General features: G+C 40.5%; 1 protein-coding gene across 4 annotated transcripts in view; it reads left to right on the plus strand.

Moving 5' to 3' along the window:
* The window catches only part of ASB15 (ankyrin repeat and SOCS box containing 15), a 31,615-nt gene that overhangs the window by 1,184 nt on the left and 2,435 nt on the right, over positions 1-27,996 (plus strand). The window contains exons 2-10 of one of the 4 annotated variants that reach the window (XM_004741869.3): positions 4,009-4,081; positions 11,356-11,493; positions 12,918-12,970; positions 13,060-13,191; positions 14,743-14,901; positions 19,518-19,763; positions 21,479-21,650; positions 23,685-24,255; positions 24,751-24,904. In XM_004741869.3, coding sequence (XP_004741926.1) covers positions 11,387-11,493; positions 12,918-12,970; positions 13,060-13,191; positions 14,743-14,901; positions 19,518-19,763; positions 21,479-21,650; positions 23,685-24,255; positions 24,751-24,904 — 1,594 coding nt within the window. In that variant the 5' untranslated portion in view covers positions 4,009-4,081; positions 11,356-11,386. The remainder of the gene's footprint in view (positions 1-4,008; positions 4,082-11,355; positions 11,494-12,917; positions 12,971-13,059; positions 13,192-14,742; positions 14,902-19,517; positions 19,764-21,478; positions 21,651-23,684; positions 24,256-24,750; positions 24,905-27,996) is intronic. The other 3 variants (XM_013050821.2, XM_013050829.2, XM_013050832.2) reach the window with 3 other exon arrangements.

Consider the following 27,996-nt stretch of genomic DNA (forward strand, 5'->3'; position numbering starts at 1 on the left):
TCTATTAAATTAAATTGACTAAGGTACTTGGGATAATGTATGTCACCAGTAAGTACTCAATGGATGTTACTTGTATGAGCTATTAAATTCAATAAAACAAATATTTATTGAGGATGTGCTATGTGCTTGACTTCCTGCCAAAGCTTGGAATGGAGGAGAGCAACCGATGTTGCTTCCGGAGAAAAGTCTAGAATGCACTTTTAAAGGCAGCAAACTCCCTGAGGGCATGGATCCTATTGTGTCTAGCACTGCCGGGAACATAGCGGACACTGAACACATGTTTTTGAATGAATGAATAGGATGGTTTGAAAATCCTTAGGAAGAAAAACTATCATCATCAAGAACTGTTGGGTCGATACTCCTCCTTTAACTTTTAGATTCAGCAGAGAAGGGAAATGTAGTAGACACTATGTATCTGTATTTCAACAGAGTAGTTGACAGCATTTCTTGATGATAGTCTCATTATCAAAAAGGAGACATTAGTACTAGATGGTGGTGTGTTTGGGAGGATTTGTAACGGGATAAACAGCTTTTCTTGAAGGGTGCCAAATAATAGATCAGTGTCAACCTGAAGGCCTCTCTGGCCTGTGCCAATTTCTGTTCAACATTTATCATTATTAATGGAGCAGATGGACCTATAGAAGACATGCCAATAGATCTGCAAATAGAACAATACTTGGAGGGAGAAAAAACACATTATATCTTAGCAGACTGGAATAAAGGTCAAATCTTAAAAAAAAAAGAAAAAGAAAGAGAGAAAGAAGAAGAAAAGACAAAATGTAATAGGTTTAAATAAAAAGTCCTGTGCAGAAATGCGTAACAATAATGTTAGAAAAAATATGAGATGTACAATTTGGGCCAGTAGGGGTCCAAATCAAGTGTGTAACATGATAGCCCCCAAATTCATCTGAGCTTAGGCTAAATTAACAGATCTATAGTATCTAGGGAAAAGGAGGTGGTCACACCTGCTTGACGTGTTGGTTTGACAACAGCCATTGTGCTCCCATCAGAGCCCAAGGTCCAGAGCCAGTTTTAGAAAAAAATGGGTAAACAAGTGTGTTTACAGGAAAGCAATCAAGATGGCAGAGGGAGGTGAACCCGCGGCACAGGAAGAAAAATTGTCTTGCCTCAGGAGGAAAAGGCTCACTGGAGACCTATCAGCCTTCCTGGAGAATGATTCAAGGGCCCTCACGTAGAGAGGAACAATATTTTATCGGTGTGACCCTGAGGAATACCAGTAGGATCATAGAATAATGATTTGAGGAGACAGGATTCAACTTCACTGTCTTTCCTAATTGCTAAAGCTGGCCAAAGACGAAGGGCTCTGTGGGGATATAACCTTTCTGTCACTTTGATGGTGAGGGCTGAGGCTGGACAATTACTCGTGGGGCATGTCGTTAATGGAATTTACAGGTGAGGCTATCTAATGGTCAACTCTGAAGTCTGGTGATTCTAGAGACAAGGAAGGAGACGCAAATAAGGAGCATGTCAGACAGAGCGCCTGCTCAAGGGCGAGGAATAGAGCTAAAACTGCCAAACAACCTCTAGAATTCTAGTTCCTCATTCCAGAGGAGGTCAACTACAGAAAAATGCTAGGTAATGTTTGCTGATTATTCACATCAAACACAGGTAATGAGGCGGCTAATCCAGAGGGCAGTGTTTGAACAAAGTTCCAACTGCTCTACCCAACTATCTCCCCAAAAGAAATCAGTGGTCTGTATGTGATTTCAAAATAAAATATGAAGAAATGCAATGGCTCATTATTGTTTGAGATTCGAATGCATAAAGACTTGACTTGAGCCCCAGGCAGGAAGTGCTGCCATGTCAAATGAACACGTACCTATAGCAGTATGTAGACACACGATATATATGGTATAGACATTGTACACATACCATATAGTATAGACAGATAGTGTAGCAGTGTGTTCACATACATAGACGGTGCATAAACAATGCTTTTATTAAAGTCTAGAGGCATTTCATTTTTATTGTGATTGTAGTTAATTAATGTAGTCAAAACATTTTTTTACTTACCCTAGAACTCATCTGCCTAAACTAAATGTAGCTATTTTTTGGTCTGTAACTGGCCTCACCTTCCTCGGAAGCTGCCACTCACTAATTAGAGGAAAATGAACTTTTGGTCTCATACAGAGAAATAGAATAACTTTGGTATCAAAGCCTTTGCTTGGATGACTCAGGTAAATGGACCAGTCTTTCAGATTTCTGTTCTTCCCCAAGCCAAGAAATTATCTCCACCAGATTTCACCTGCTCTACTATAAATTTGTGCAAATTTCTCTCTTACCAAAGTCACCAAGGTCCCTGACCTGTCAGGAAGTGACCTATTTCACCACCTATAAGGTACAGCCTGGGACCCAGATGCCAGGACAGTTTTCTGGAAAGCTTTGTAAACTTTGGTTCCATAAAATCAATTTTAGTTCCTTCCAAGTGGCCAATACATCTGATTAAGTGAACGTCATTCTCATATATGAGAATGTATCTCATATAATGTATCTCATTATCTATGGCAATAAATATTCTTCAAGGATATGGATTTTAGTAACTGTAGAGTTTTCCATTGCTTAGATATACTATAATATCTTACACAAATTTCCTTTTGTTGGACATTTGATTGTTTCTAGTGTCTTGGCAGTTAAATATGGCTGAGATGAACATTTTCATATATAATTTTTTGTCCACATCTCTGATTATTTCTATAAGATAGATTCTTAGAATTATAAACAAAGGATAGGGCTTTTAAAAAATCATATTATCATTTGAGCTTGTGATAAGAGCACATCTATTAATAAGTTTCCTTTTTGTGGGCCATGCTTGCTCTGTTCTTTTCTATTCTGTTTCTATTCCTCTAGAAATCCACCTATTTGTGACTCTAGAGCTTCTTCCTATTCTGTGTATCATTTTCACAAACTAGCACGCACCTTCTGATAGCTTTGTTGTAATGGAATTTGACATAGAAATCAATAGTAGAGTAAAAATATCTAATGTTGTACTGTGAAACTAGAGATAAGCAAAACTAAAATAACAGGTCTTATCACTAGTGTATTTACCTCGAAACTCAGCCTCAGTTAATGTAGCTCCAAAACTGGAAGTGAACTTGCAAAGATATATGACATAGGAAACACATGGTGAATCTATTAATTTGCTAGTTTTAAGAGTAGCGTGTATCTGATTACTTAATTATTCATTTATTCAGCCGATAGTGTATTTTGCCTCTTTTTATATCTTTTATAAAATGTTGAGTTATGGCTCTATGAATGCTACATAAAAGTAGCATTTTTCAACAGAGAGAAATCACAAGTAGGCAGAAAAGCAGGCAGAAAAGGGGTAGGGAAGCAGGCTCCCCACTGAGCAGAGAGCCCAATGCAGGGCTCAATCCCAGGACCCTGGGATCATGACCTAAGCCAAAGGCAGATGCTTTAACCCACTGAGCCACCCAGGTGCCCCAGCATTCGTTTTTTTGAACTGTGTGTGTGCCCATGCACATGTGGGTGTATACGCACACGTGCGTGCACCTTTGTTCAACTTATCAGCAGAGTAAGTTGTTCTACTGGGGAAGGAGAACTGGCCTAGTTCTCCCTGTCATTTATAGAATTACACCATGTGGAGGGAGTTGCTGTGACAATACTTATAAATAAAAGTTACCTGTGTCTGTGGGCTAGACCCCCAATTCTGACAGCATTTTTGCACTCTCAGAAATCTCTTGATTGACTGGTTGATTCAGCGAAATTAGTCCAGTGAAGCCATTGGTCTGACTTGCCATTTTGTGCCACAGGATTCTGAAAGAGCAGAAGTGTGTTGCCACTGAGTAAAAACCAAAGTGATGACAAAGTTCTATTCATATTGACTTTGATATGCCTTTAAAATGACACATATCAAGGGTCAAAATGCAGGAAAGCAAGAACAAACTTTGCTTTGGATACAATAACTGTATTTTCTTAACAAAAACAAAACATAGAAATCCTCTTTCACTACCGCTATTCCTCTGACAGGAGAAATGCTGACGATCCTCTCTGGGACCTCCAGGAAGTGAACGCATCACTCCGAAACCGTAGCAGTTTCAAGGTAAGAGATAATTGCCTCAGGGTATGACGGTGCCCCATTCCACACAGCAGAACCTCTGGGTTTGGGTCGGGGCTGTGTACAATCCTGTGAAGAAATCTAAGTTTTACTGTTTGCCCCTTCTCTTATTCCCCCTTAGCACCTTCCACTCGATTCGGTCTTAGACCCTCTGCCCTCTGCTCTGCCCCAAACCACCCTCACTAACTATCCCCAGAGATCCTAGGTCTGCCCTGGGAACCCGTAGAGCATGGCTGGCATTTTCAAAGGGACACTAGAACATGGAACAATGAGCCATAAAGAACATTATCTCTCACTGATGCAACGAAGTGACACTGGGGTGACAGGTGCCGGGGGCCGTGTGATATTTCTGGACACAAAGGCCTTCCTTGCATGGAAGTGACTGGACACTCTGGGAACTGTGAAGGCCGGCCCCATTTAGGACCCACGGACTCGTCAACAGGGCAGCGCTAGCAGGGAATACGGGCTGGAGGGAGTTGAGAGAGCCCGACGCAGACAGGCGTCATGGACCCACGTTCGCTCTGGCATCATCTCTTGCAACATCACCCCAACCTCCTGACCACTTCAGTCAGGCCCCCACTGGTATGTGGGTCCTTTTTGTAAAGACAGTAATGTTTGGACTCCCAGATTCAAGGTACAGAATGAAGGTAAGTTTAGGACACCGCAGACCACCCTATGGAACACAAAGCCTTATGGCAGGGCACCAAAGAGAAAGATTTATGTGTCCCTGGAAGCTAGTATTTATTTATAGAAGTTATTGTCATTTCGAGCTGGCTGTTAAGAGCAGAATCAAAGTGTTTTCTTTAACGGGGCACAGACTGTGCATTGTTTTCCTGCTGCTTTGGAAAGACCTTAAAAATGAAGGTACCTGTGCTCTCTCCAGGCTCTACATAGTAGTTCTGGGACAGTGGCTGGGTCTCCTGACCTCTCAATGCCACAGTTTCAACTTATGCAAAACGAATCTATAATACCGACAAAGTAAAACTGGGGCGTTTAAAGCACAGCAATGTATGCAAAGTGGGTTCATAATCACTGGGCTTTTTTTTCTTATTATTACCAAAGACACTCCAAAACTTACATGACCACCTAACTTACCCTTTTCCCATTACCTATACCTATGGTTTTACTTAGCCCACCTGTAAAATAAACTACCAATTACTGATATCTGGATAATACCTTTAACATTCAGAAATCCTTAATTCAGGGCGCCTGGGTGGCTCAGTGGGTTAAGCCGCTGCCTTCAGCTCAGGTCATGATCTCAGGATCCTGGGATCGAGTCCCGCATCGGGATCTCTGCTCAGCGGGGAGCCTGTTTCCCTCTCTCTCTCTCTCTGCCTGCCTCTCTGTCTACTGTGAACTCTCTCTGTCAAATAAATAAATAAAATCTTAAAAAAAAAAAAAAGAAAGAAATCCTTAATTCAGTGGGTTTTTACTGGGGTATGTGACAGGGCTTTCTGAGGATCCGTGAATTCCCCAAAATTTTACGAGAATTTTGGGTGGGTATGCGTCCTTCTTGGGTGAGAATCCATTGCTTTCATCAAATGTGTTCTTGACCTTAAGGAAGGTTACCCAGCCCTTTATTTTTCTTTATGTATAAATTTCTTTTGCGTATAGTTGGCCCACAGCATTACCTCAGTTCCAGGTGCACAACACAGCAATTCAACAACTCCCTATGTTATGCTGTGCTCCCTGCGAGTGTAGCTCCCATCTGTCACCACACAACACCACACTCTCATTCCCTACGCTGTGCCTTTTATTCCCATGACTTATTCATCCCTAACTGGAAGCCTGTATCTCTCTCCCCACTTCTCCCTTTGGTGACCATCAGTTCGCTCTCTGTATTTATAGACCTGATCCTGTTTCTATTGTGTTTACTCATTTGTTATTTTAGATTCCACATTTGAATGAAATCATGGTATTTGTCCTTCTCAGTCTGACTGATTTCACTTAGCGTAATATGCTCTAGGTCCATTCATGTTGTGGCAAATGGCATGATCTCATCCTTTTGATGGCTGTGTAATACTCCATGATATATATCCATTCCTCTATCCATTCTTCTTCATCCATTCATCTATCAGTGGTTAAACCATGCTTTAAATGAAAAGGTTAATTGTCCAGCATAATTGTTCTAGTTATTTTGTCAGCCGCTGAATATCAGTAACAAATAAACCTCACTAGTGGTCTTCTCCAGAATAAGACTGGCAAAACCATTATTTAGAAAGGGTCAGTTAGGGGCACCTGGGTGGCTCAGTGGGTTAAGCCTCTGCCTTTGGCTCAGGTCATGATCTCAGGGTCCTGGGATGGAGCCCCATATTGGGCTCTCTGCTCACCCGGGAGCCTGCTTCCTCCTCTCTCTGCTTGCCTGTCTATTTGTAATCTCTCTTTCCATCAAATAAATAAATAAAATATTAAAAAAAAAAAAAGAAAGAAAGGGGGGGGCGCTTGGGTGGCTCAGTGGGTTAAAGCCTCTGCCTTCGGCTTGGGTCATGATCCCAGGGTTCTGGGATCGAGCCCTGCGTCGGGCTCTCTGCTCGGCAGGGAGCCTGCTTCCTCCTCTCTCTCTGCCTACCTCTCTGCCTGCTTGTGATCTCTGTCAAATAAATAAATAAAATTAAAAAAAAAAAAGGGTCAGTTAATTTCTCTAGACTGAGAAGTGGAGCCCCTGTGAGTAGGTCTTAAAGGAGGTCACAATATTATTTGGCCTTTTCTCAAATTCCTGATTGGTGCTTTATTAAACATTTTTACATGAAGGCTGGCAACAGATTACTGCCAGCCTTCAGTTGGAATTGAGTCCCGGTCATTTTAATTTTAAATTTGAGATATAGATAAACAACTCTCCTCTTCCTCTTTTTTTTTTTTTTTTTTTTTTTTTACTTATTTGACAGACAGAGATCACAAGCAGGTAGAGAAGCAGGCTCCCCAATGAGCAGAGAGCCCAATGCGTGGCTCCATCCCAGGACCCTGAGATCATGGCCTGAGCTTAAGGCAGAGGCTTTAAACCACTGAACCACCCAGGTGCCCCTCCTCTTGCTCTTCTCATTGCATCTCAATGTCTCTGGGTTCATTCCAATGATGCTCTTTGATTGTCTGTCTGACGCTTTAATGGCCCTGCACACAGATCTTCATTTCATCCCAAGCTTTGAGTGAAAAGTTGGGAGAAAGCTTGTGTTAGGTAGGGGTGTTTCACCTGCTAAGAGTTTCCTCACTATTTCTGTCTGGTTGTTGTTAGGGATACAAAAGAGTTAAAAGTCTTAGATAACTTTCTACTGGGTTGTAGTTAAAATGACATCTAAAAAACCAGAAACAAAACTTTCCACAGATCAACTCAGTTCTCTAAGGAGTCTATGGTACTGGAAGTCCAAATTTCAAGGAGGGTTAGAGCTGAGCTGATGATTTAAATAGGTAAAAAGGAGGACGCCTGGGTGGCTCAGTTGGTTGGACGACTGCCTTCGGCTCAGGTCATGATCCCCGAGTGCTGGGATCGAGTCCCACATCAGGCTCCCAGCTCCATGGGGAGTCTGCTTCTCCCTCTGACCTTCTCCTCGCTCATGCTCTTTCTCACCGTCTCTCTCTCAAATAAATAAATAAAATCTTTAAAATAAATAAATAAATAGGTAAAAAGGCTCTGGATCCCATTACTAATCCCAGGGCCATGCAATCCCCCTATCACCACAGTGATACCAGCGAGAAAGGCAGGAGGCAATGCCACAGGCTAAACTTCATGATCTAATTGTGCTGTCTGAAGGACTTGGGGCTTGTCTGCAAGTAAGGAGTCAACAGCTTCTTTCTCCTGAGAACAGCCACTTGCTCCCAGTTGACTAGTGGTGAAAGTATAGAGAAAGACAGAAAAGAAAAAGAAAGTAGGATACTTCCTTCGGGAAACTAATCATCTAAGTGAGAACCCAAAACACCAATGTGTGAGGAACTGGCCGGGCAAATACAAAAGGAGTGTAAATTCAGATAATGGAAAAATATCATAGAACAGATGTTCCCAGAGAAGGAAGGCCAAGTGGGGAACTGGAACATTGTAGCAAGGCCTCCACAGGAGGAACTTCTTGACCCAGGCCTGAGGCGGTGTGGGCCCTGAGTGTGGAAGGTCTGGAGGGGCTGGTGAAGGTAGAGGGATAAGATATGAGAGCACAGAAATGAGAAAAAGGAAGCCAAGCAGAGTGGGCCACCATACCTGTTTCATTGGAAGAAAGGCTCCATACCTCAGTACCACAGTTAGTTGGATGAATAAAGCAGGGCCCCTGCTTATCTTAGTGGGGTTTTCATTACCTCATTCATTCATTCACTCACTCATTCATTCAACACACATTTAGGGACCATGGACCTTGAGATGGCGCTTCTCTAGACACTGGAGATACAGACTAATACTCTGCTCTTACTGATTTATATTCTGGGGGGGGCTGGGATATAGGAAATAAACCAATGAACAATTAATAAAAACAAACAACTACTTGAATCTATTTGGTGAATAAGACCCTTAGGACACATGTTGGCTTTTTGAGTAGACTGAGATCTTATGGTGTGATGAAATGCGCTTTCCTCAGTCTGCCCCCTGTTGGGGGCAGTCCCCCAACATTACCACTATTCTCTCTTTTCTGTTCCAAGATGATAGGAGGGCACTGGTACAGAACAATGAAAATACAATCAAAACCATGCCATCAAATTCATGTGCAGGCTGGCCACAGTTCAGTCACCCTGGCTATTAGCATGTGTAGAACTGTCCTTAAAATTTGAGCTTAGCTAAACTTGAACAATGAGAGGCAGTAAAGCAAGTATCAACTGTGTTTTGAAAATTGCCCACAGAAAACTGTTTTTGTTTTTTTCTTCTTGGAAAGACACACCACTATCTAAAATTTCAAAGAGGTCATACACTTTGGCTCTTAAAGTACAATTAATCAAAAACAATCATATGGATCATTAAACCTAGTTACAGGATTATTTTGATTTCTATACTTACTAAATTTCCTTTCTAAGATTTACTTATTTGATAGAGAGGGAGGTAATGAGGGAGGGAACACAACCAGGGGGAGTGGGAGAGAGAGAAGCAGGCTCCGCTGAGTAGGGAGCCCAATGTGGGGCTCAGTCTCAGGACCCTGGGATCATGACCTGAGCCGAAGGCAGATGCTTAATGACCAGGCGCCCCATAAATTTCCTTTCTAAATAAGAGAGAGCAACTGATCCAATAATAGACACTCCTTTAATTTGATATTTGGAAGACATAAGCCAATGAGAAATAGTCTACGTTTTTGTGTTTTTCTTCAGAAAAGTGGATGCTAATGGACAGAGCTATGCAGGGGAAGAAATGGAGACTCTCTAGAAGAGAGATGGGGATGGAGTTAAGATGGTCCTTATTTCAATTGTTCAAACGATGCTTTGAGACCATCAGACCTTACAACTTTCCCTGTCAGACCAGCCAGAAAACAAAAAATGGGACCAAACAATAACCAGGTGAGGGTTCAGATCGAGAAGCATCATGAACATCAATGCCACAGTATTCTTCTCTTTTCTGAGGGAGAGCAACCAAAGACTAAAACCCTGCCACCTTGGGATAAGATTGGAAGACTAGCTGCTAAAAGGTATCTCTCCTCATTTGTTACCCAAAACACTAAACGATTAGACATCTTTTTAACTTTGTTTTGTTGAAAAATGCTCAAGTCAGTTCAGGAATTGCACAGACCATAGCACTTGGGTGCAAATGAGAAGATGTTGCTTCCTTGGGGCATGTGCAGCACTCTACCAGATTGTACAACTTGTTAAGGGGAGATTTGGCTGGATTTCCTCGGCCAAGAACACATGTGTAGTGCACAGTGTGCACCACTATTTCTGTTGGCTCTGTTGAAATAAGTGAGTGTGTTAGAGAGCTGAAAGAGCCATCAATAAATTATGTAAATCAGCCCAGGAGCCACTTTGGTTTTTGGTTCTTCTTGGAAAGTACAATCTCATTTTTATTCTTATTGTTTTCCAGGTTAATTTACCTGCTGGCAGGTTCCACAACAAAACCTCTCTTAATGAAGTTGGTCTTTACCAAACTTACCCCTATAGTAGCAGTTACAGCATCCCTAACTGCATTAAGGATGTGCCTTTGCCAATGTGTCAGAAAGGATCTTTCCACAGCCAGCACAAGTCCACAGAGGTGGATTTTCCTGAGCACTGGACTATGTGGTCTATCTCACCCAACAGACCCAGTCAATAAGGAGATTCTCCATGTGCTTATAGTTGTTTGTTGGTTTTTTTAAATCACATTAATCCTCTCTTGTATTTTAAAGTTCTGGAATTTTGAAACTTGTTCACTTAATACATGAAACTAGACAGTAGTTTCTCAGCAAGAACACTGCTTGAAATTCAAAGTGCCCTTTTTTTTTTTTTTTTAAGTAGGCTCCACACTAGACATAGAGCTCAATGTGGGGCTTGAACTCATGACCCTAAGAACTCATGACCCCAAAATTGAGACCTGAGCTGAGATCAAGAGTTGGAAACTTAACTGAATGAGCCTCCCATGTACCCCAGTTCTCAATTCCTTCTGTTTAATGTTTCGTTCATATCTTCTCTGTTTGTTCTGTTAAATTTCTTGAGCGCAAGGCTAGGCCACTGCATTTGTGACTTTCTGTTCTATTTTAATTCAACAAATGTTCATTGAGAAGTTCTCTGGGCCACACAGCTTCTAGAGTCGTAAGGGGTGCAAAGATGCATGAAGTAGAGCCCTTCCCTCAAAGAGCAGAGAGTCTTAGAAGATGTTGAACACAAACAGAGTAACTGCATGTCAAAGCAGCCCACGCAAACCATTACTGGTGTGAGGAAAGGAATCAATTAGCAAATTAGCAAACACAGCAAATGCAGAATTAAAAGTTAGGAATGTAAAAGGCTCACTGTTCTCTATTCCTGTCTCCATCTTATTTCTTCCCGGTTTAAGTTTTAAACTTCTAATGGGCTCTGTAGAGCAGTGATTCACAAAACTGGTGGGCTGAAATTAGTATAAGTCAGAAGCATGGGAAAATGAGTTCTTATAAGCCTAACTACAGTCATTAATGGGAAAAAAGAAAAAAAAAAGCCCCAAATTAGAAAAAGCAGACACTTAAAGGGCAGGTAATCAAAGCTTTCAAAAGTTAGGATGGGCTTCATATATAATATGAATTAAAAAGTTCACTGCTTTGATGTTTGCTAAATGGGGAAAGATGAATGCATTTTAGTTTTTCATTGTGCATTGTTCACATTAACTGTATGTACTGTTCTGTGTCTTTGCTGATAATAAGAAACTGCTTCTTTCAAAAATTCTATCCAGTCATGGATACTAATGATGACCTTGATGAAGACCATCTTACAAGTTATGATATTCAGCTCAGTATTCAAGAAGCCATTGAAGCCAGCAAGTCTGTGTTTTATTCTGAAAGGTAACATTCAAGTTGACTCTTCTCAACAAAATTTCTTTTTGACATTCATTTTGTTGTCAGATAAAAGGAAAGACACTTCCTGGGTCTTCCTCTAGGAATATGCTTACTCTTCTTTCCTGGCAGGAAATTCAGTGGCTTTGCAAGGACCACTGGGCATAGGTTTCAACAATACGATCTTCCACAAACCCCCACCTTCTGTGGAAGATGGAAATAACCTAAATGGGAAATTCTTAGTTGACTTTGTTTGTATAAGACTGCCTATTTTTTTAAATTAATATAAAATCTAAAAGGACAATAAGTAATTTGAACAAATCTGCAAGTATGGCTTATAAAAATAAAATATAGATAAGTCTATACAGAGGTCTGCTCTGAATATTTTTTTTAAGATTTTATTTATTTATTTGACAAAGAGAGAGAGAGATCATAAGTAGGCAGAAAGACAGGCATAGACAGAGAGGGGGAAGCAGGCTTCCAAGCAGGAGTTACAGAGTCTGAAACAGAAAATGTAGATTTCTGTCCTGAACAACACACGTTATACTTCCAACAAAAACAAATGTTAGTTTACATTCTATTGTAGCATTTAGAATCCTATATTCTGAAATTTAGTAGTGCTTTTGAATAGATTCTGTGCCATAAAACTATTGCTTTTGAGGTTCTTAAAAATGGACGTAGTACCTTTAAATTGGGTAACTTTTTGCTCATCTCCAACAGAGTTCCTACGAATGCTTTCACAACCCTAGAATGCCAGCAGATGTTTCTGTTTAATAGAGTTGAATCAATTTGTTATGAAATACCTTGTTTCCTTTGAATAAACACAAACACCCGAGATTTGCCATGAGGTTTGAAACCACGACCTATTAGGCCAACAACTAGGAGTTTGTTCAGTAAATGCTCAGCCCGTTTTCACTTGTACATCAGTTGATTAAAGGCTCTAACATCAGTGTGGATCAACTAAGCATATTAAGTTCAAAGCAATAAGCTTTATTGAGCATAGGGTTTTTAAAATTTTAAGAACTTTCTATTTAGAGACCTTTCTATTTAGTCCCATCATTTTAGAGATGAAGAAATCACCACCCAGAGAGGCCAGCTGGCTTCCCCAGGGTCACAAAATCATGAAGCCTGAACCCAACTCTTCTGATTCAGACTACAATTCTTGACTCCATTTTCATTGCTTAGAACTAATTTCAGAGATGGTGCTACACTCTTGAATTCTGTCATCTGTACTTATGTGCCTGTCTAGTGTGTCATAAATATACTGTGATTCTTAGACACTTACATTTTTTAAATAGATAAAACTAGTTGTGTACATTTCTTATAGATCTCGATTATTAAAATTATGTACAGAAACTCAATATAAGTTAAGTGTTTGGGTTTTTTGACAACACCTCTTGGATAAATATGGCTTATTTTTCTTTCTCTGGTAGATCTGTACCACTGAGTGATCAAAACAGAAAACTTGTGGAAGCCATAAAACAAGGTAAGTGGGTATAGTGTCTACGATGGGACAGGTTGGAGCTTTCGCTTTTTGAGACAGAGATGTGTTACAAGCCCATGTGTTTAATCTAGGTCACATTCTTGAGCTCCAGGAATATGTGAAATATAAATATGCATTGGATGAAGCTGACGAAAAAGGATGGTTTCCATTGCACGAGGCTGTGGTTCAACCCATTCAACAAATACTTGAAGTTGTTCTGGATGGTAAGAGAACATAAAATCCCTTTGACCAAACTGAAGCAAAAATGTAGACGTTTTGAGTGTTCCCAACAAACATAACTAGCAAAAAGAAAAAGTAGAATAAAAGATTATTTGGAATATGAAAAAGAGAATATCTATATTTTATACTCAGAGTATAAAAATTGGTACATTTTATGGGACGCCTGGATAGCTAGGTCAGTTAAGTGTCGGACTCTTGATTTTGGCTCAAGTCAAGATCTCAAGGTTGTGAGACTGAGCCCCATGTCGGGCTCTGCACTGGGCATGGAGCCTGCTTAAGATTCCTCTCTCCGTCTCCCCCTGTCCCCCTAACTCCCTCATCCACACCCTCTCTAAAAAAAAAAAAAAAAGGAATTAGCACATTTTGTGAGGTTCAGGATTCACCCTTTGCATCCTTCTAAGAAAGTAACAGAAGTTGGCTTAAAGATGTGGTTATAACCTAAAAGTAATAAAAGTTTATATATATCATGAATTAATTGATTTGAATATAAAGTTTTTGCTTTTGGGAATTTTAATTTTTCATCTGGAAGTATCTCTTAACAATTTCCAAAAAATCATTATCATACAACAAGTATATTTACAACATTTTGTGCTTATATTACATTATTTTTTCCTAATGTAAACATTAGTAAATATCATGTTAAATGGACCCAGAGTTAATATTAATAATAATTTTGATAATTCTGATGTAGCACAGTATTTGTCACACCTTGACAACTTTTAAAATGTCTTGTGAGTGCCCTATCTTCCAATAACCTTCAATGTTGCTCCCTCATTCTATGCTCTAGGATAGAGACAGTCATAGCTACTTGATAATTAACTGTCCAGCCAGCCAGCCAGAAAAAAATAGCTAAGCAGATAGACAAATAGATACAGAAGGTAATGTTAAGCATGTTAACATGGTATTAATATTAAGCATGGTTATTTTCTTTCTTTTTTAAAAAAGATTTTATTTATTTATTTGACAGAGGGAGAGAGGTCACAAGTAGGCAGAGAGGCAGGCAGGGGCAGTGGGGTTGTGGGGGGGGGAGCAGGCTCTGTGCTGAGCAGGGAGCCCGATGCAGGGCTTGACCCAAGACCCTGAGATCATGACCTGAGGCAAAGGCAGAGGCTTAACTCACTGAGCCACCTCGATGCCCTAAGCGTGGTATTTTCTAACATATTCTGACAGTATTCAAATACATTTTCACTCCCCCATTCACAGATTTCATTGGAGAAAAACCAATTTCAGGTGCAATTTCAATAACAATACAAAGGATTGAGGAGTTATGTTACAATTTATCAAAAAATAAGAACTTGCAATCCATTAAAAAGAAAACCAATCCCCTGAAACACAGATTTTGGTTTTTCTAGCTGTCAAGTCCATGCTCATCTATTTATACACACTGTCATTTGATAAAGTTTAAATCATGTCTTTTTTATCTTTCTTTTCATTGTTTGACTTTGTGCAATGCAAAGTAATGCTGGATTATTCTTATCTCTGTGATATCCTTTAAGCAAAGATTTTGAACTCAATGCAATATTTTCACATCTCAGCATCCTACCAGACACTCTGGGAGTTCAAGACCTCGGATGGAGAAACACCCTTGACACTGGCAGTCAAAGCTGGTCTGGTAGAAAATGTAAGAACTTTACTAGAGAAGGGAGTGTGGCCAAACACCAAAAATGACAAAGGAGAGACACCCCTTCTGATCGGTAAATGACCTTTTTTTCCCTAGAACTTTTGTAGTTTGAGACAAAGAAGTATTTAATAAGTATATATTGGAAACCACTATGTATTGAAGTTAGGTGACCTCATCTCCTTCTATTCCCTGAGCTCCTCCCCTAACACTCATCTCATCTCCCCTATGATTTTGGTTTTTTAATCCTACAAAGAGGTCAAATGTGAAAGATCCTTCAGCACCAACTAACAAGGAGGGATCCAACCTTGGAGCTTTGTGAGGCCAGAAGTGCCAGTATTAGCAGAATATTCTCTAGGAAGGGTCCACTTGTAGGTAGGGTTGCATGTGCAGTAAGTAGCCAGAAGAAAGAGGGAGAAGGGGTTCAAAAGAAAGACACCAGGTTCACATCCGAACAGTGAGGCACCAGCAGATTCTAATCACATAGATGCAACCCTGGGCACCTACAGTGGGGTTTCCACCTATGACACAAGGAATGATGGTAAATCTCAAGGTAACATTTATCAGTTTCTTCTCAGTCGGTGTTTTCCTGCTATTTTTGTTGACCAGTAAAAACTGGCATGTCTGCTTGCAAAAGTGAGATGAGTTTAATTACAAATGACCAGAGACAACATTTCCTATGACTTTGGAATTTGTCACAATAAAGTTGTGCTTCTTAGAAGTAAACCAGAACTCTTATCCTGAGCAGTTTCTATGGTTGTATCACCACTATTAATGTGATCTCTATTATGTTTAAAGGCATATAACAGGGGGTATTTGCAATGACATCCACATATGTGCTGTTGTTTCTCTAGATAGTTCTATAGATATCTGATTTCTGCAAAACACACACACACACACTTTTCCAGAGTTTATATACTATCTCACATTGCAAATGTAGAATTATTTTCTACCTGCTATTCTCAATTCACTTAAGGAACAACTAAGTCATGATTATCACTGGTTTGATTTCTTTTTGCTTTATTTGCTTCTGTTTTTCTTTAATGCTTGTAACAGAGCATTAAGCATTTACATGCATTTCAAAGTGGTACATGTGTTTTCTCTACTCTAGCAATATCTGAAGTGTGGGAAAGGAAGTTGGTCACTGAGTTATCAGAGCCAAAATAGAATTAGAACATCTGGAAATCGTATTTTTTTTTTAAGCTAAATGATAATATCAGGAGAAGACAAAAATCTCACGAAGGAAATTTTCTGAAGGTGTTTACTTATGTCTCCACATATTTTCTTGGGTTACCTTCTCCCGGACCTTCTTTGTGGAGCCTGTGTCAAGTATTTTTAGGTTCTATAGGTAAATGGATCATCCATGACACCTTCCCAGTTTTCTTCTTGATTCTATAGGCTACTTTGAAATTTGCTATTTACAGTCCATTAACTTATAAAAGGAGAGGTAAGAGAAAAATATGCCATTTTGGATTTTTCTGTGCGATGTCATTTTTATTTTTCTTAGCCCTATGCCATCCTCTTTGTCTTTATTTTTTTTTTTTAAGATTTTTATTTATTTATTTGACAGAGAGAGATCACAGCAGGCAGAGAGGCAGGCAGAGAGAGGGGAAGGGAAGGAAGCAGGCCCCTGCTGAGCAGAGAGCCCGATGCGGGACTCGATCCCAGGACCCTGAGATCATGACCTGAGCCGAAGGCAGTGGCTTAACCCACTGAGCCACCCAGGCGCCCCCTCTTTGTCTTTATTATAGAATATCCTTAGATGGCCAAACAAGTATCACTTTAGGTCCCGCCAGGGCTTTTCTTCCCCATCAGCCATCTGGCCCTTCCTTGTAGTACTTTGATGTATTAGAGTTGTCACACAGTTACTTGCTGAGTGCTAACTATCTAATTGTGATCATCTGATGCTTATTAAGGGTATTTTGCAGTCAGATTCCCTCTCTGCCCACCCTCCAAAGTTGGTGTCACCTTTCTCCAGCTCAGGATTGTCCTGGCCACTGGGGCCCCGGGGGGAAAGGAGGAAGCCCGGGGAACCAGAGAGCACATCTCAGTTCCACTGCGCTCAACTGTCCTACAACCTTATGCCATTTACAGCGCAGGTAATATTCTTCAGACATTTTGTTTCTCACAAATCAATACACATCCTCTTTCCTCTATCTCCTCTTTCGACCTGCAATCCTTACCAAGAAACCTCAGAAAAATGTCTCTTCTCTACTTGTATGTCTTATGAGTCACAAGATAAATCAGTGCTGATAATAAGACAATTACATGAGCAAAACACATATACCAGAGAAAGAAAGAAAGTGACAGAAATTTAGAATAAAAAGGAAAAGTGCCAGCAAACTATAAAGTGTTCAAAAGTGCCTATAATGTAAACAAAAGTCTCTAATTCCCTAACTCTTCCACTGAAGTTTGGTTTTCTTAAGCATTATTTTTGAAGATATGTAGATATATATTTATTTTTTGCTATGTAAGTTATTAAAGTTTTATTTTACTTAGTTACGTTACACAAATATTGTGTGCCTTATTAGTTTTCATTATTTCAGCCATTTATTGATTAAGAATGTCTTCACGGGTTAGGTTGGGAGGGATTCCCCGTGACTTGCCTTATTATTGCTACAGGAAGTAAATATATTCGTAGTTCCAAAACAGTTTAAATGGCACGTAAGTTTTTATTTTTAACATTATTTTAAGTTGTGGCCTATATGTGATATTATTTTCATGATGAAAGACTAATATCTCTCATCAACATGTTTTCTGAGTCAAACAAAAGGAAAACAGATTATGATGGAAGAGATTCATTATTCTAATGCTTTTTTTTTTCCCACCAAAAATGCAATAGGAGCAAGAAGATAAATGAGGACACATATGTCTTAGTTCATTTCACTTATTGATGTTTTCCTCTGCAATGACACCAGCTAGGATGAGGTCATTCACTCTAATTAGAGCTGCCAGGGGCAGGTGGGCAATTCAGAGGAAGGCATTTGTCAACAGACTCTACTTAGCGGGGGAAACCGTGAAATCTCACCACAGTGACGGCTTGCCTGCCTCCGAATGAAGTAGGCAGAGCTAGTCTTCGTCCTCCTGCGGGAGCTCTTTTCCTCGCCTTGGCCTTTGATGCTTTCTGGATTCTGCCCGCTTGCTCCCCAGGATGTTCCACGTGGCCCCCCATCTCCTCCTGCCTTTCCTGGCAAAGACCAGGACTCTTGAGTCTCTCTTCATAGAAGACACAACAGGCTTCTTCCCTAGACTATAAATTCCACGAGTGAGAACCAAGTCTGACTTTGTCCCGCTGTCCACAGTGTAAGGCAACAGTGCACCTTCCCTACAGCCCGAGCGCACGAGCCGAACGAGCGAATGAATGAATGAACGAATGAATCTGTATTTACCTCCATTCGCAGGGAGTAGCCCTCGTCCTTCTCTGTTTCTTACTAATATTTTACTTATTGGGACGCCTGGGTGCCTCAGTGGGTGGAGCGCCTGACCCTTGGATTCAGCTCAGGTCATTGCTTATCTCACGTTCCTGCGCGGGAGCTCTGAATCAGCCCTGCATCCGCGCGGCGCCTGCTTGAAGTTTGTCCCTCTGACCCTCCCCTACCCCTCACTCGTGCACGTGCGTGCGTGCGTGCGTGCGTGCGTGCGTCTGCGTGCGAGCATGCGTGCGAAAGCGCGCCCTGTCTATCCTAAATACGTCTTTTAAAAAGATTTTACTTACTGATAAGAGAAAAAGATATTACATCTCCCAGAATTATTTGTATCTAAACTGGGACAGTCTCTTAATAACTCGAAGTGGGGAGGAGGGGCGAGCTTTTAACTGGAAGTTGCTCAGAAACGGCAGAGGGACGTCGGGTCTAGTGGATCTCCTACACTGCAGTACATTGGCTGTCACCTGCTTCACCTGTTTCCAACAGATGTATCTAGGGTCTTAACATTCTCATTGCTGGGGTGCCTAGGGAGCTCCGGGGGTTAAGCCACCGATTCTTGATTTCGACTCAGGTTGTCATCTAAGGTCGTGAGATTGAGCCCCGGCGTGGGGGCTCGCTCTGGGCACGGGACCTGCTTAGGAGTCTCCCCCTGCCCTCTCTTGCTCTCTCTTACCCTCCAAAAAACCCAAGAGCATTCTCATTGCTAACGCCCCATTAAGATCACGGGAAAGGGAAGTTCATTGAATACTCGATGCTTTGTTTGGTGGAGGAAAACAAAACGAAACAAAAATCGTTCAGGGGTGGGGGGGAAGGGGACTTAATAAACATTTACACATGTGGCACCAGGATTCTAGAAGTGATGAAATTAGATTAATAATAACAGTTGTAATTTATTGAGCTCCTACTACACACTAAGCATTTCCATACATTATTTAATTTATTCAACCCAATAATGGAGGCTATTTTTATTTCGTTTATTTTCATTCTCTAAATTCTAGAAAGAGTACACACAACAACTTATTTTAGGGAAGTGCCCTATATTCCACAAAACTCTTAGCCCACCTGAGGCCAGGGTCTTAAAGAGAAGGCAACATCATCCTGGTTATGAGAACTAGAAGGGAATGAAAACTACCGTATCCTCCTGTAGAAGAAAAGGGAATAGAGAATATCTGTTTTCATACTAAATTTTGTAGTTCGTTTCACACCATCTGAAGGATCCAGATTCATATGCCTACTGTTAATATTCTTTTGTAAAATCATCTTCCAGCTGTGAAAAAGGGCTCCTACGACATGGTGTTCACTCTGCTGAAACACAACTCCAGCCTTGACCAGCCCTGCATCAAGCGATGGTCAGCGATGCACGAAGCGGCCAAACAAGGCCGCAAAGACATCATAGCTCTGCTGCTGAACCACGGAGGCAATGTCCACCTGAGAGACGGATTTGGCATCACGCCGCTGGGTGTTGCTGCCGAGTATGGTCACTGCGATGTGCTGGAACACCTCATCCACAGAGGTACGGGAAAAGGAATCACACGTTCTTAATGATTCTCCTATCTCTCGATTTCCTTCTCTACATCCCTCCTTGGCCTCCCTTCCTCTCCTGGGTGTACCTGGGCAGCAGGCTTTGGTACCCAGCACCCCGCCCCCCAGCCCTGTTGAAAGCCCCATCTTCCGTGACTCAGTTACACCCTCTACATCCCGACTTACCAGTCTGCGTGGTCACCCTGGCTGCTCTCTCTAGAGATGGCCCAGCCCCACAGACATGGCTCGCCAGCACCCCACACTTAGCTTCTCCAAAGCAGAGTTCCTCTTCTTTCACGCTTTTGACATAATAATCGCTCTCAACCAAGACTGAGTGCCTAGATTTAGTTCTACGCCCTCCATCGCCTTCCTTTCCAAATCCAGTAAGTTGCCGAGTCCCAGGGTGTCTCTCCCTCCTGCTGGTACCGTGACAGCCCCGTTGGTTTCATACTGGGCAGGCTCCCCGCATCTTCCCTGGACCAGGGCAGTCTTTCCTTACCATGCTGCCCATTTCCGGACTCCCCGTCAGAGAATCCACTGGACGTGTTGCCACTCGGTTGTCCCCTGGGATGGGCAGCTACAACAGTGCACTCAGAAAACTCTCGGGAGTCATGCACAGGGCCCCACTGCTTCATCCCAAATTGTTTTTCTGGGTCTGTCCCTCACTACGTTCAACATGTGTCCTGTACCCCACCTGCACGAGACCAGCAGGATTCCGGAATATACCCACATTCCCTCTGTCTGGCCTTGCGCCAGGCCCTTCCCCTCATCTGGAATATTCTCCAACATAACTCACTCTCATGAGACACCTCCTCCCTAAAGCCTTTCTTGATTCTCCTAACAGGCTGTGACATTGCCCTCCTTTGAGCCTTCCAATGGCAGAACCAAGAATTAAAAGACCCTTTTTTTTTCTTTTTTTTTAAGACACCAAATTCTTAAACTGGCTTCTACCATTTCCTTGCGGTCCCACCCTAGCCTTGGTAAAACTTCTGGTCCTCAGTTTCCCCAGCGAAAATAAAGGCTGGGGCCATATGCTCCCTCAAGGCTCCTCTCTGGAAAAAAGGCTAACATGTTTGCAGCCCCGCACCGTGCAACCACATAGAATTGTCATCTGGGCCCTATGTAGTAAACAGCATCACTCTAGTTTACAAACAAGGGATGGATATTCATAGAAGTAGCTAACCCAGGCCCTCCCAGTCAGCTGTAGAGCCAGAATTCAAGCACAGACCTCCTTCTACATCATGGCTCCTAGTCCTGATGTCACTTGAATGTCACACAGCTTGTGTTCTTTGATGATATTTTGTTTCACTTCCCCCCTGAGCTGCTTCAGGTAGTCTTATTCACTCATTTTAGGACCTTCCACTGGGTCACACACAGCACCTACAGGACAGTTGTTGAAACAAAATAGAGTGTTAACATTGTCTTTTAATTAAGCTATCTACCCCTTTCCTTTCCCTGGGAGCATTTGTCTACAAGGTAAACTGACTTGTTGATTTCTCAGACATTGTTGAGATGCAAAGATTCTCTAATGAAACAAAACATGCACACATAATTGTTTATTGAAAATACCAAGAACACAGATGTTCTTAATCCTATACTTTTAAGTCCTAGTCAGAAAGGAAAACAACACCTTATTTTTAAGGGCACTGTCTTGACAATGTCATGATAACTCCAGTTTTCACCATGCCGTGTGGTTTATACTGCCAGGTGGTGACGTCTTTGCTCTGGCAGATGATGGCGCGTCAGTGTTGTTCGAGGCAGCAGGAGGGGGCAATCCCGACTGCATTTCCCTCCTGCTGGAATATGGAGGAAGTGGAAATGTTCCCAACAGAGCGGGGCATCTTCCAATACACAGAGCTGCCTACGAGGGACACTATCTGTGAGTAATAAATCCGAAGATGATCATTTTCAGTTGAAAAAATACAAGCTTGTATATGCAGTAGAATCTCAAGTCTATCTATATAATACTTCCCAAAATCTGAAAAGAAAAGGACAAATGGAAATATCTGATTCTTTTCCTTTTCTTTTTATTTTCCCATACTTCATGAAATTTCCACATTGAACTTATACTACTTTTTTTTTAAGATTTTATTTATTTGACCAGCAGAGATCACAAGTAGGCAGAGAGGCAGGCAGAGAAAGAGAGAGAGAGAGATGGAAGCAGGCTCCCTGCTGAGCAGAGAGCTCGATGCGGGGCTTGATCCCAGGACCCCGGGATCATGACCTGAGCCGAAGGTAGAGGCTTTAACCCACTGAGCCACCCAGGTGCCCTGAACTTACACTATTTTTGAAATAAAAAATGTTTCTTCTGGAGGAAAATAAGTTATAATTCAGCACTCTGCACAAGCCAACCAAATATGCCTTTCTGTTTCATTTTGGTTCTTTTTCCATTGCGTTTAACAAAAGGCTACAGAGTTTCTGAAACTTCTGTGTTGGGCAAAGGATTTTGTGACATATTACCAGTATTACTCCAATTTTTACTAATACCAGCAGATATTATGTTACAATGTCAAGTTTATCCTTGAATAGAAAAGTTTCATTTTAAGTTCAGATTTCTTAATTTAAAATCTTTTTTTTTAAGATTTTATTTATTAATTTGACAGAGAGAAATCACAAGTAGACAGGCAGCCAGAGGGGGGGGGAAGCAGGCTCCCTGCCGAGCAGAGAGCCCAACACGGGACTCGATCCCAGGACCCTGAAATCATGACCCGAGCCGAAGGCAGCGGCTTAACCCACTGAGCCACCCAGGCGCCCCCAGATTTCTTAATTTTAAAAAAAAGTTTGGATAGATTTTAAAATCACAGCATGTGCCATAATCAACACATCAACAGAAGTTTATAATCACTATATTGAACTACCTACCATAAGAGGACGCTTTTAAGCAATTGAATATATTTTATAAGTTCAAAAACTTTGAAATCATTAGGCTTTATTGCTTTCAGTGGCCACATTGGCCAAGTTAAGTGGCCAGTGTCACCTAATTGACGCTAAGTGACATGTTGTTAAAGTTTACCTGGATTTACTCCCAGCGTTCATAAATTCACACATGGTAGCTCTCAATTAGGCACAAGAGATCAAGTTATCCTTGCCTGTGGCTCTCCTGCGTGTCTAGTTGTTCTGTCAAGTGTGAAATTCACAACTGTTTATCACAGGTTCTTAGAAACAGAGGCTGTGGTGAGTTATCTCCATTGGACTGATATAGGTTGATAGAATAATAAAGACTCTTTTTGTGGCCGATAATTTAATTGCAAGTTATATGGAAGCTGGCAAGATGTGCATGGCCACTGCTGAAGCACACTGTACTCAGGAAGCAATGAAAGAGAAGAAAGGAATGAGAATTCAAAAGCCTAAGCTCTTGTCCTTGCTGCCCATCCAACTGTGTGACCTTGGACAAGTCATTTCACCTCTGTGGACTTCCTGTTACCCTTCTGTTAAATGAGGGTTTGGACTGAGCAATGTCCAAGGTCACTTCCTGTGACTCCAAGATTCTCATGGTCAAGATTATGAAGCATTTTTCTATGTCATCAGATACGCCTATCTTTCTTTTATATTTTTCCCATTAAGTAACTTTGGTTGTTTATAAAAGAATGCTTACTCTGGAAAGAATTGGAAGATGGGGAGGTTTTCCGAGGAATCACAATTCTAGAACCAAACATAGGACATCCCCAGGAAGCATAGGACATTCCCCAGGAATATTAAGAATGGGAAACTAAAAACAAAACTAAACTATACTAAACTAAGTTATCAGCCAATGGACAAAGGTTAAATGTAACATGTTTTTGTATGGCGTTATCTAGAGAAAATAAAAGAAAGTAAACAAACTGCATTCACTTGTCTAGTGAGGAAGCTGGTTTATTTAAGCTGTTCATTTTTTTTCATGCCATGTGGATATTTGACTTTTTTTTTCCTTTAGTGCACTGAAGTATCTTATCCCAGTAACATCCAAAAATGCAATTCGGAAAAGTGGGCTAACACCAATTCACTCCGCAGCAGATGGACAAAATGTGCAGTGCCTCGAACTGCTTATTGAAAATGGCTTTGATGTCAATACCCCACTCGCGGACCACATTTCTGGGAGCTATGATGACGAGCGGAAGACGGCGCTGTATTTTGCCGTTTCTAACAATGACATCCAGTGCACCGAAGTCCTGCTGGCTGCAGGTGCAGACCCAAACCTAGACCCCCTCAACTGTCTGCTTGTGGCAGTGAGGGCCAATAACCATGAAATTGTCCGGCTGCTTCTCTCCCATGGAGCTAACGTCAATTGTTACTTTATGCACGTGAATGACACGCGTTTCCCCAGTGCCATTCAGTATGCCCTCAATGATGAGGTGATGCTGCGCCTGTTGCTGAATAATGGCTATCAAGTGGAGATGTGCTTTGAGTGCATGCATGGGGACATCTTTGGAAATTCATTTGTGTGGTCAGAGATAGAAGAAGAGGTACTACCCGGGTGGACATCTTGTGTAATAAAAGATAACCCGGTGAGTTACATCCTTTTCTTCTTCCTGTTGGGTCAGCATCCTAATGTTTGCTCATTTAGGGATGTTCCAAAAGAGAAAAATCAACACTTATATTTTTCTTATTCTTGAATTTGGGTTGGCAATAATATGGGAATATCAGCATAAAACTAGGCAAATGAGATTCTTTCTTTTTCTTGGATTGGAAACTGAATGTGGAAGCCTGTGAAAATGTATGAAATTCATCATTTATGCCTAGTTGGTGGAATGTTGGGGATGGAAACATGGAAAGAATCATGAGAAGAAACATGATTCTTCCATGTTCTGTTGATTGCAAACACTGGAAAGTCATGCATATGGCTTCAGGGCTCAGAGTTTCACAGATATAAGCAGTTTATTTTTACTTTTTGTTTGTTACAAGGAGAGTACTTTATTTTCTGTAAAAAGACAAAGCAATTTTTCATAACAAAATTGAATGCTTATGTACCTTACTAAATTAAATTTTATCAATTCTCCCAGTTCTGTGAGTTTATTACAGTTCCTTGGATGAAACACTTGGTAGGCAGCGTTATTCGTGTGTTAATCGATTACATGGATTATATTCCTCTGTGCGCTAAGCTGAAGTCTGCATTAGAAGTACAGAGAGAATGGCCAGAAATCCGTCAAATACTAGGTAAAAAAAGGAAAAAGTTTTGCCTATGAATTTTTTTCCTGAAGAATGTATATAGGTGAAGTCTCTTAATGTCATCATAGTGCTACTTCATTTTCAGAATTATCTGGGTTTTTTAATCATCCTTAATTCTTCCTCTGATATAAGATGCTAATTTTTTGCTTTTCTTGATACTTTCCAATTCTTTAATTGTGTAATGAGTACTACTATAACTGTATTAACATTTCAGCTAGAACTCATTTTTTTAAGAGGTAACTCCTATAATACCATAAGATAGGTAGACTGTAATCTCCATGTGAAGAGGCATCTATTTATTTTTGTATTCTAAGGGCTTTGCATGATACTTAGTGAGTAGTAAATAATAAATACTGAGTAAATGAGTGAATGGAATGAGTTAGAGTTATCCATTTAGATATGCTCTCTCTCAGGTGTTTATTGACAAATTCATATCAAAATTCAGAAATCAGGTAACAGAACTGAGGGAAGAATTAGAAATAAAAAGAAAAAAATAATTTCAAATTTAAAGACTGAACTAGAATGAAAACAAGAACTAATAATGCAATAGATAATACCTTCAGAGAAACAGCAGCTGAAGTGGAAGAAAAACATTTAGATAAAATAGAAATGAAGGAATAGATCAAAGGATTGAAAGTCAATGACAGTTATAGAAGACAGGCGGTCAAGAATAAAGAAATGAACAATAAGTTTCCTTAAAAAGGAAAACAAAATTGAGGGAACAGAATAAATACAAAAATCTGTATTACAAGAAAAATTTGTAATAAAAAGAAAATACAAAACTACAAATTACTATGTCCTTTGGTCATGTAGGCAAAAAGAACAACTGACTTCTGAGGGAAAAAAAATCAGATTCTCCCAGGCAGTATTGTTCCTCTGCTCACCTTCTGAAGAATGTCCTAGGAAATGAGTTTCAGACAAACCAAAATAACCAGAGAAGTAATGACATAAGGACTAGTACTGAGCACTAGACAGAATACCAAGACCAAGTGTGAGCCAAAAGGGAGGAGATCTAATATGTCGGGTTGAATGTTCAGATACTGTGGGTATGGCACGACTATTTTAAAATGGGAGAACACACATAAAAACATTTTTTAAAAATACCAAATTAATGGTGGTGGCATCATATTAATATTGTTATCTGAGAATGAGAGATACATTCAGTAAGTGAGTGATTGTGGAATATTCTAATTCTATTATTCTTTGTATCCTTGAGAATACAAAGGATTGTCAGTGTGGAAGAAAGGAAACACAGATGTAAAAGGTTAAAGAAAAATCTAGTAGTACTGAATTGAATTGGAAGTATCAGTATAAACTCAAGCTATTTTACCTGAAGCGTGTGTGTGTGTGTGTGTGTGTGTCTGTCTGTCTGTCTGTCTACAGTAAAGGCTTAGAAATAATGGTAAACTTAGAAATAATGGCAAACTAGGGATATGATTAACATCCCTAGACTGTGGTCTTGAATGACCATTTCCTAGGGGGAAAAAAATGAAAGGATGATTTCAGGTCTCAAGAAGGAATGTGTAAGATGAACATGGAATATCTGTCATTCTATGTTGTAAAGAAACTCTCAAAGACTACCAGGCACGCCAAAAGAATTTAGAAGCCAACTTGAAGAGGCTCCTACTGCCCAAAGATGGGACATTTCAGCTTCCAAAGGGTAATTATTTCAGTGAATTAAAACCAACTAAATATGTTTAAACATGATATTTTAAAAAATTGGTCAGCTCTAGACAGTAAGAAAAATCAATTCATTGTCTTGAAAATTGATAAAAGATTTGAGCATTTATTCTGCCTTATCTATATGATTTGTGCCACTAGTAACCAAAGAGTAGATGAGCAAAGGCATCTCTTTATAAAAATATTCCAAATAATAAATGAAAAATAAGTGATACAATTAGATGTCACCACTTTGCCGCTCCCAGTCAGCTCATGGACGTAATCACCAAGCATCAGCTCCTCCTAATTTCTTGTCATGTGGCCCTTGATGAAAGAACACAGCACCAGCTATCATTTTGCCAAAGAGGTCAGACCTGAGTCTGCTCAAGTCTCTGGGTCCAGCTGTCAATTTGCAAGAAATAGAAATAGCCGTGAAACATGGAGTTCCACTATGAGAAGGCAATCCGAAAAGTTTAGGCTGTGGGAAACCACAGGGCTTTTTGGTTCTTCAAAGATGAATCGAAAGAAAGACAAGAAGGTAGAGAAAAGAACCTGTGGATTAAGAGACTTAAAGTTCCTAACAAATTAAAAAAAATTATATATATATATATATATATATATATATACACACACACACACACATACACACACACATACAGTGTCAATACAGTGGCACAGGGATAGCACACTTAGCTGATGAAGCTCTAAAGGAAATGATTACTCCCATGGGGCACCTGGCTGGCTCGGTCAGTAGAGCAGGCAACTCAGTCTGGGGTTGTAAAATTCAAGCTCCATGTTGCATGTAGAGATTACTAAAAAACAAACAAACACCAAAATCTTAAAAAATAAATAAAAATAAAGAGATGACCATAATAGTCCAAATCATGGTAACTTACAGGGAAGGAATGAAGATTGCAATGGATTATGGCGGGACTTCTGGGACGACTGAGGAAATTCTTCTATTCATGGCGTGGGAGGTGATTAAAGATGTTCATCTCATAATCACTAATAATAACTTATGAAACTCTACCTGCGTGTAGTTATTTTATATTTTATTTTGCAATAAGAAGGTTAAAACATTTTGGAGATTGTAAGAGGGAAAACAAACAGACAAACCCAGAAGTCTTAAATACATGAATTACCTAGAGTTACAGACATAGAAAACAACAAAGTAAAGACTTGAACCCTTGTCTTTCTTACTTCAAACCACTCTCTCCAACAGCACTGTGCTTCCTGTCAAAGGCAGAAGAGAGTTTGCTTCTAACTGGTAATTAATTGTCCATGTGTTTGTATTACAAAAGAATAACCAATTCTGATGGCTGTAGAAAGGCCATCTAAGGAAGAATACCAGGAAGGTGTTACATTGTTTCAGTCACCCATTGATGCAACTGGAGAGGAAGTCAGTTGAATGCTGTGAGTGT

The sequence above is a fragment of the Mustela putorius genome, unplaced genomic scaffold, assembly GCF_011764305.1.
Source record: "Mustela putorius furo isolate JIRA1106 unplaced genomic scaffold, ASM1176430v1.1 tig00003845_pilon_pilon_pilon, whole genome shotgun sequence".
NCBI lineage: Eukaryota > Metazoa > Chordata > Mammalia > Carnivora > Mustelidae > Mustela > Mustela putorius.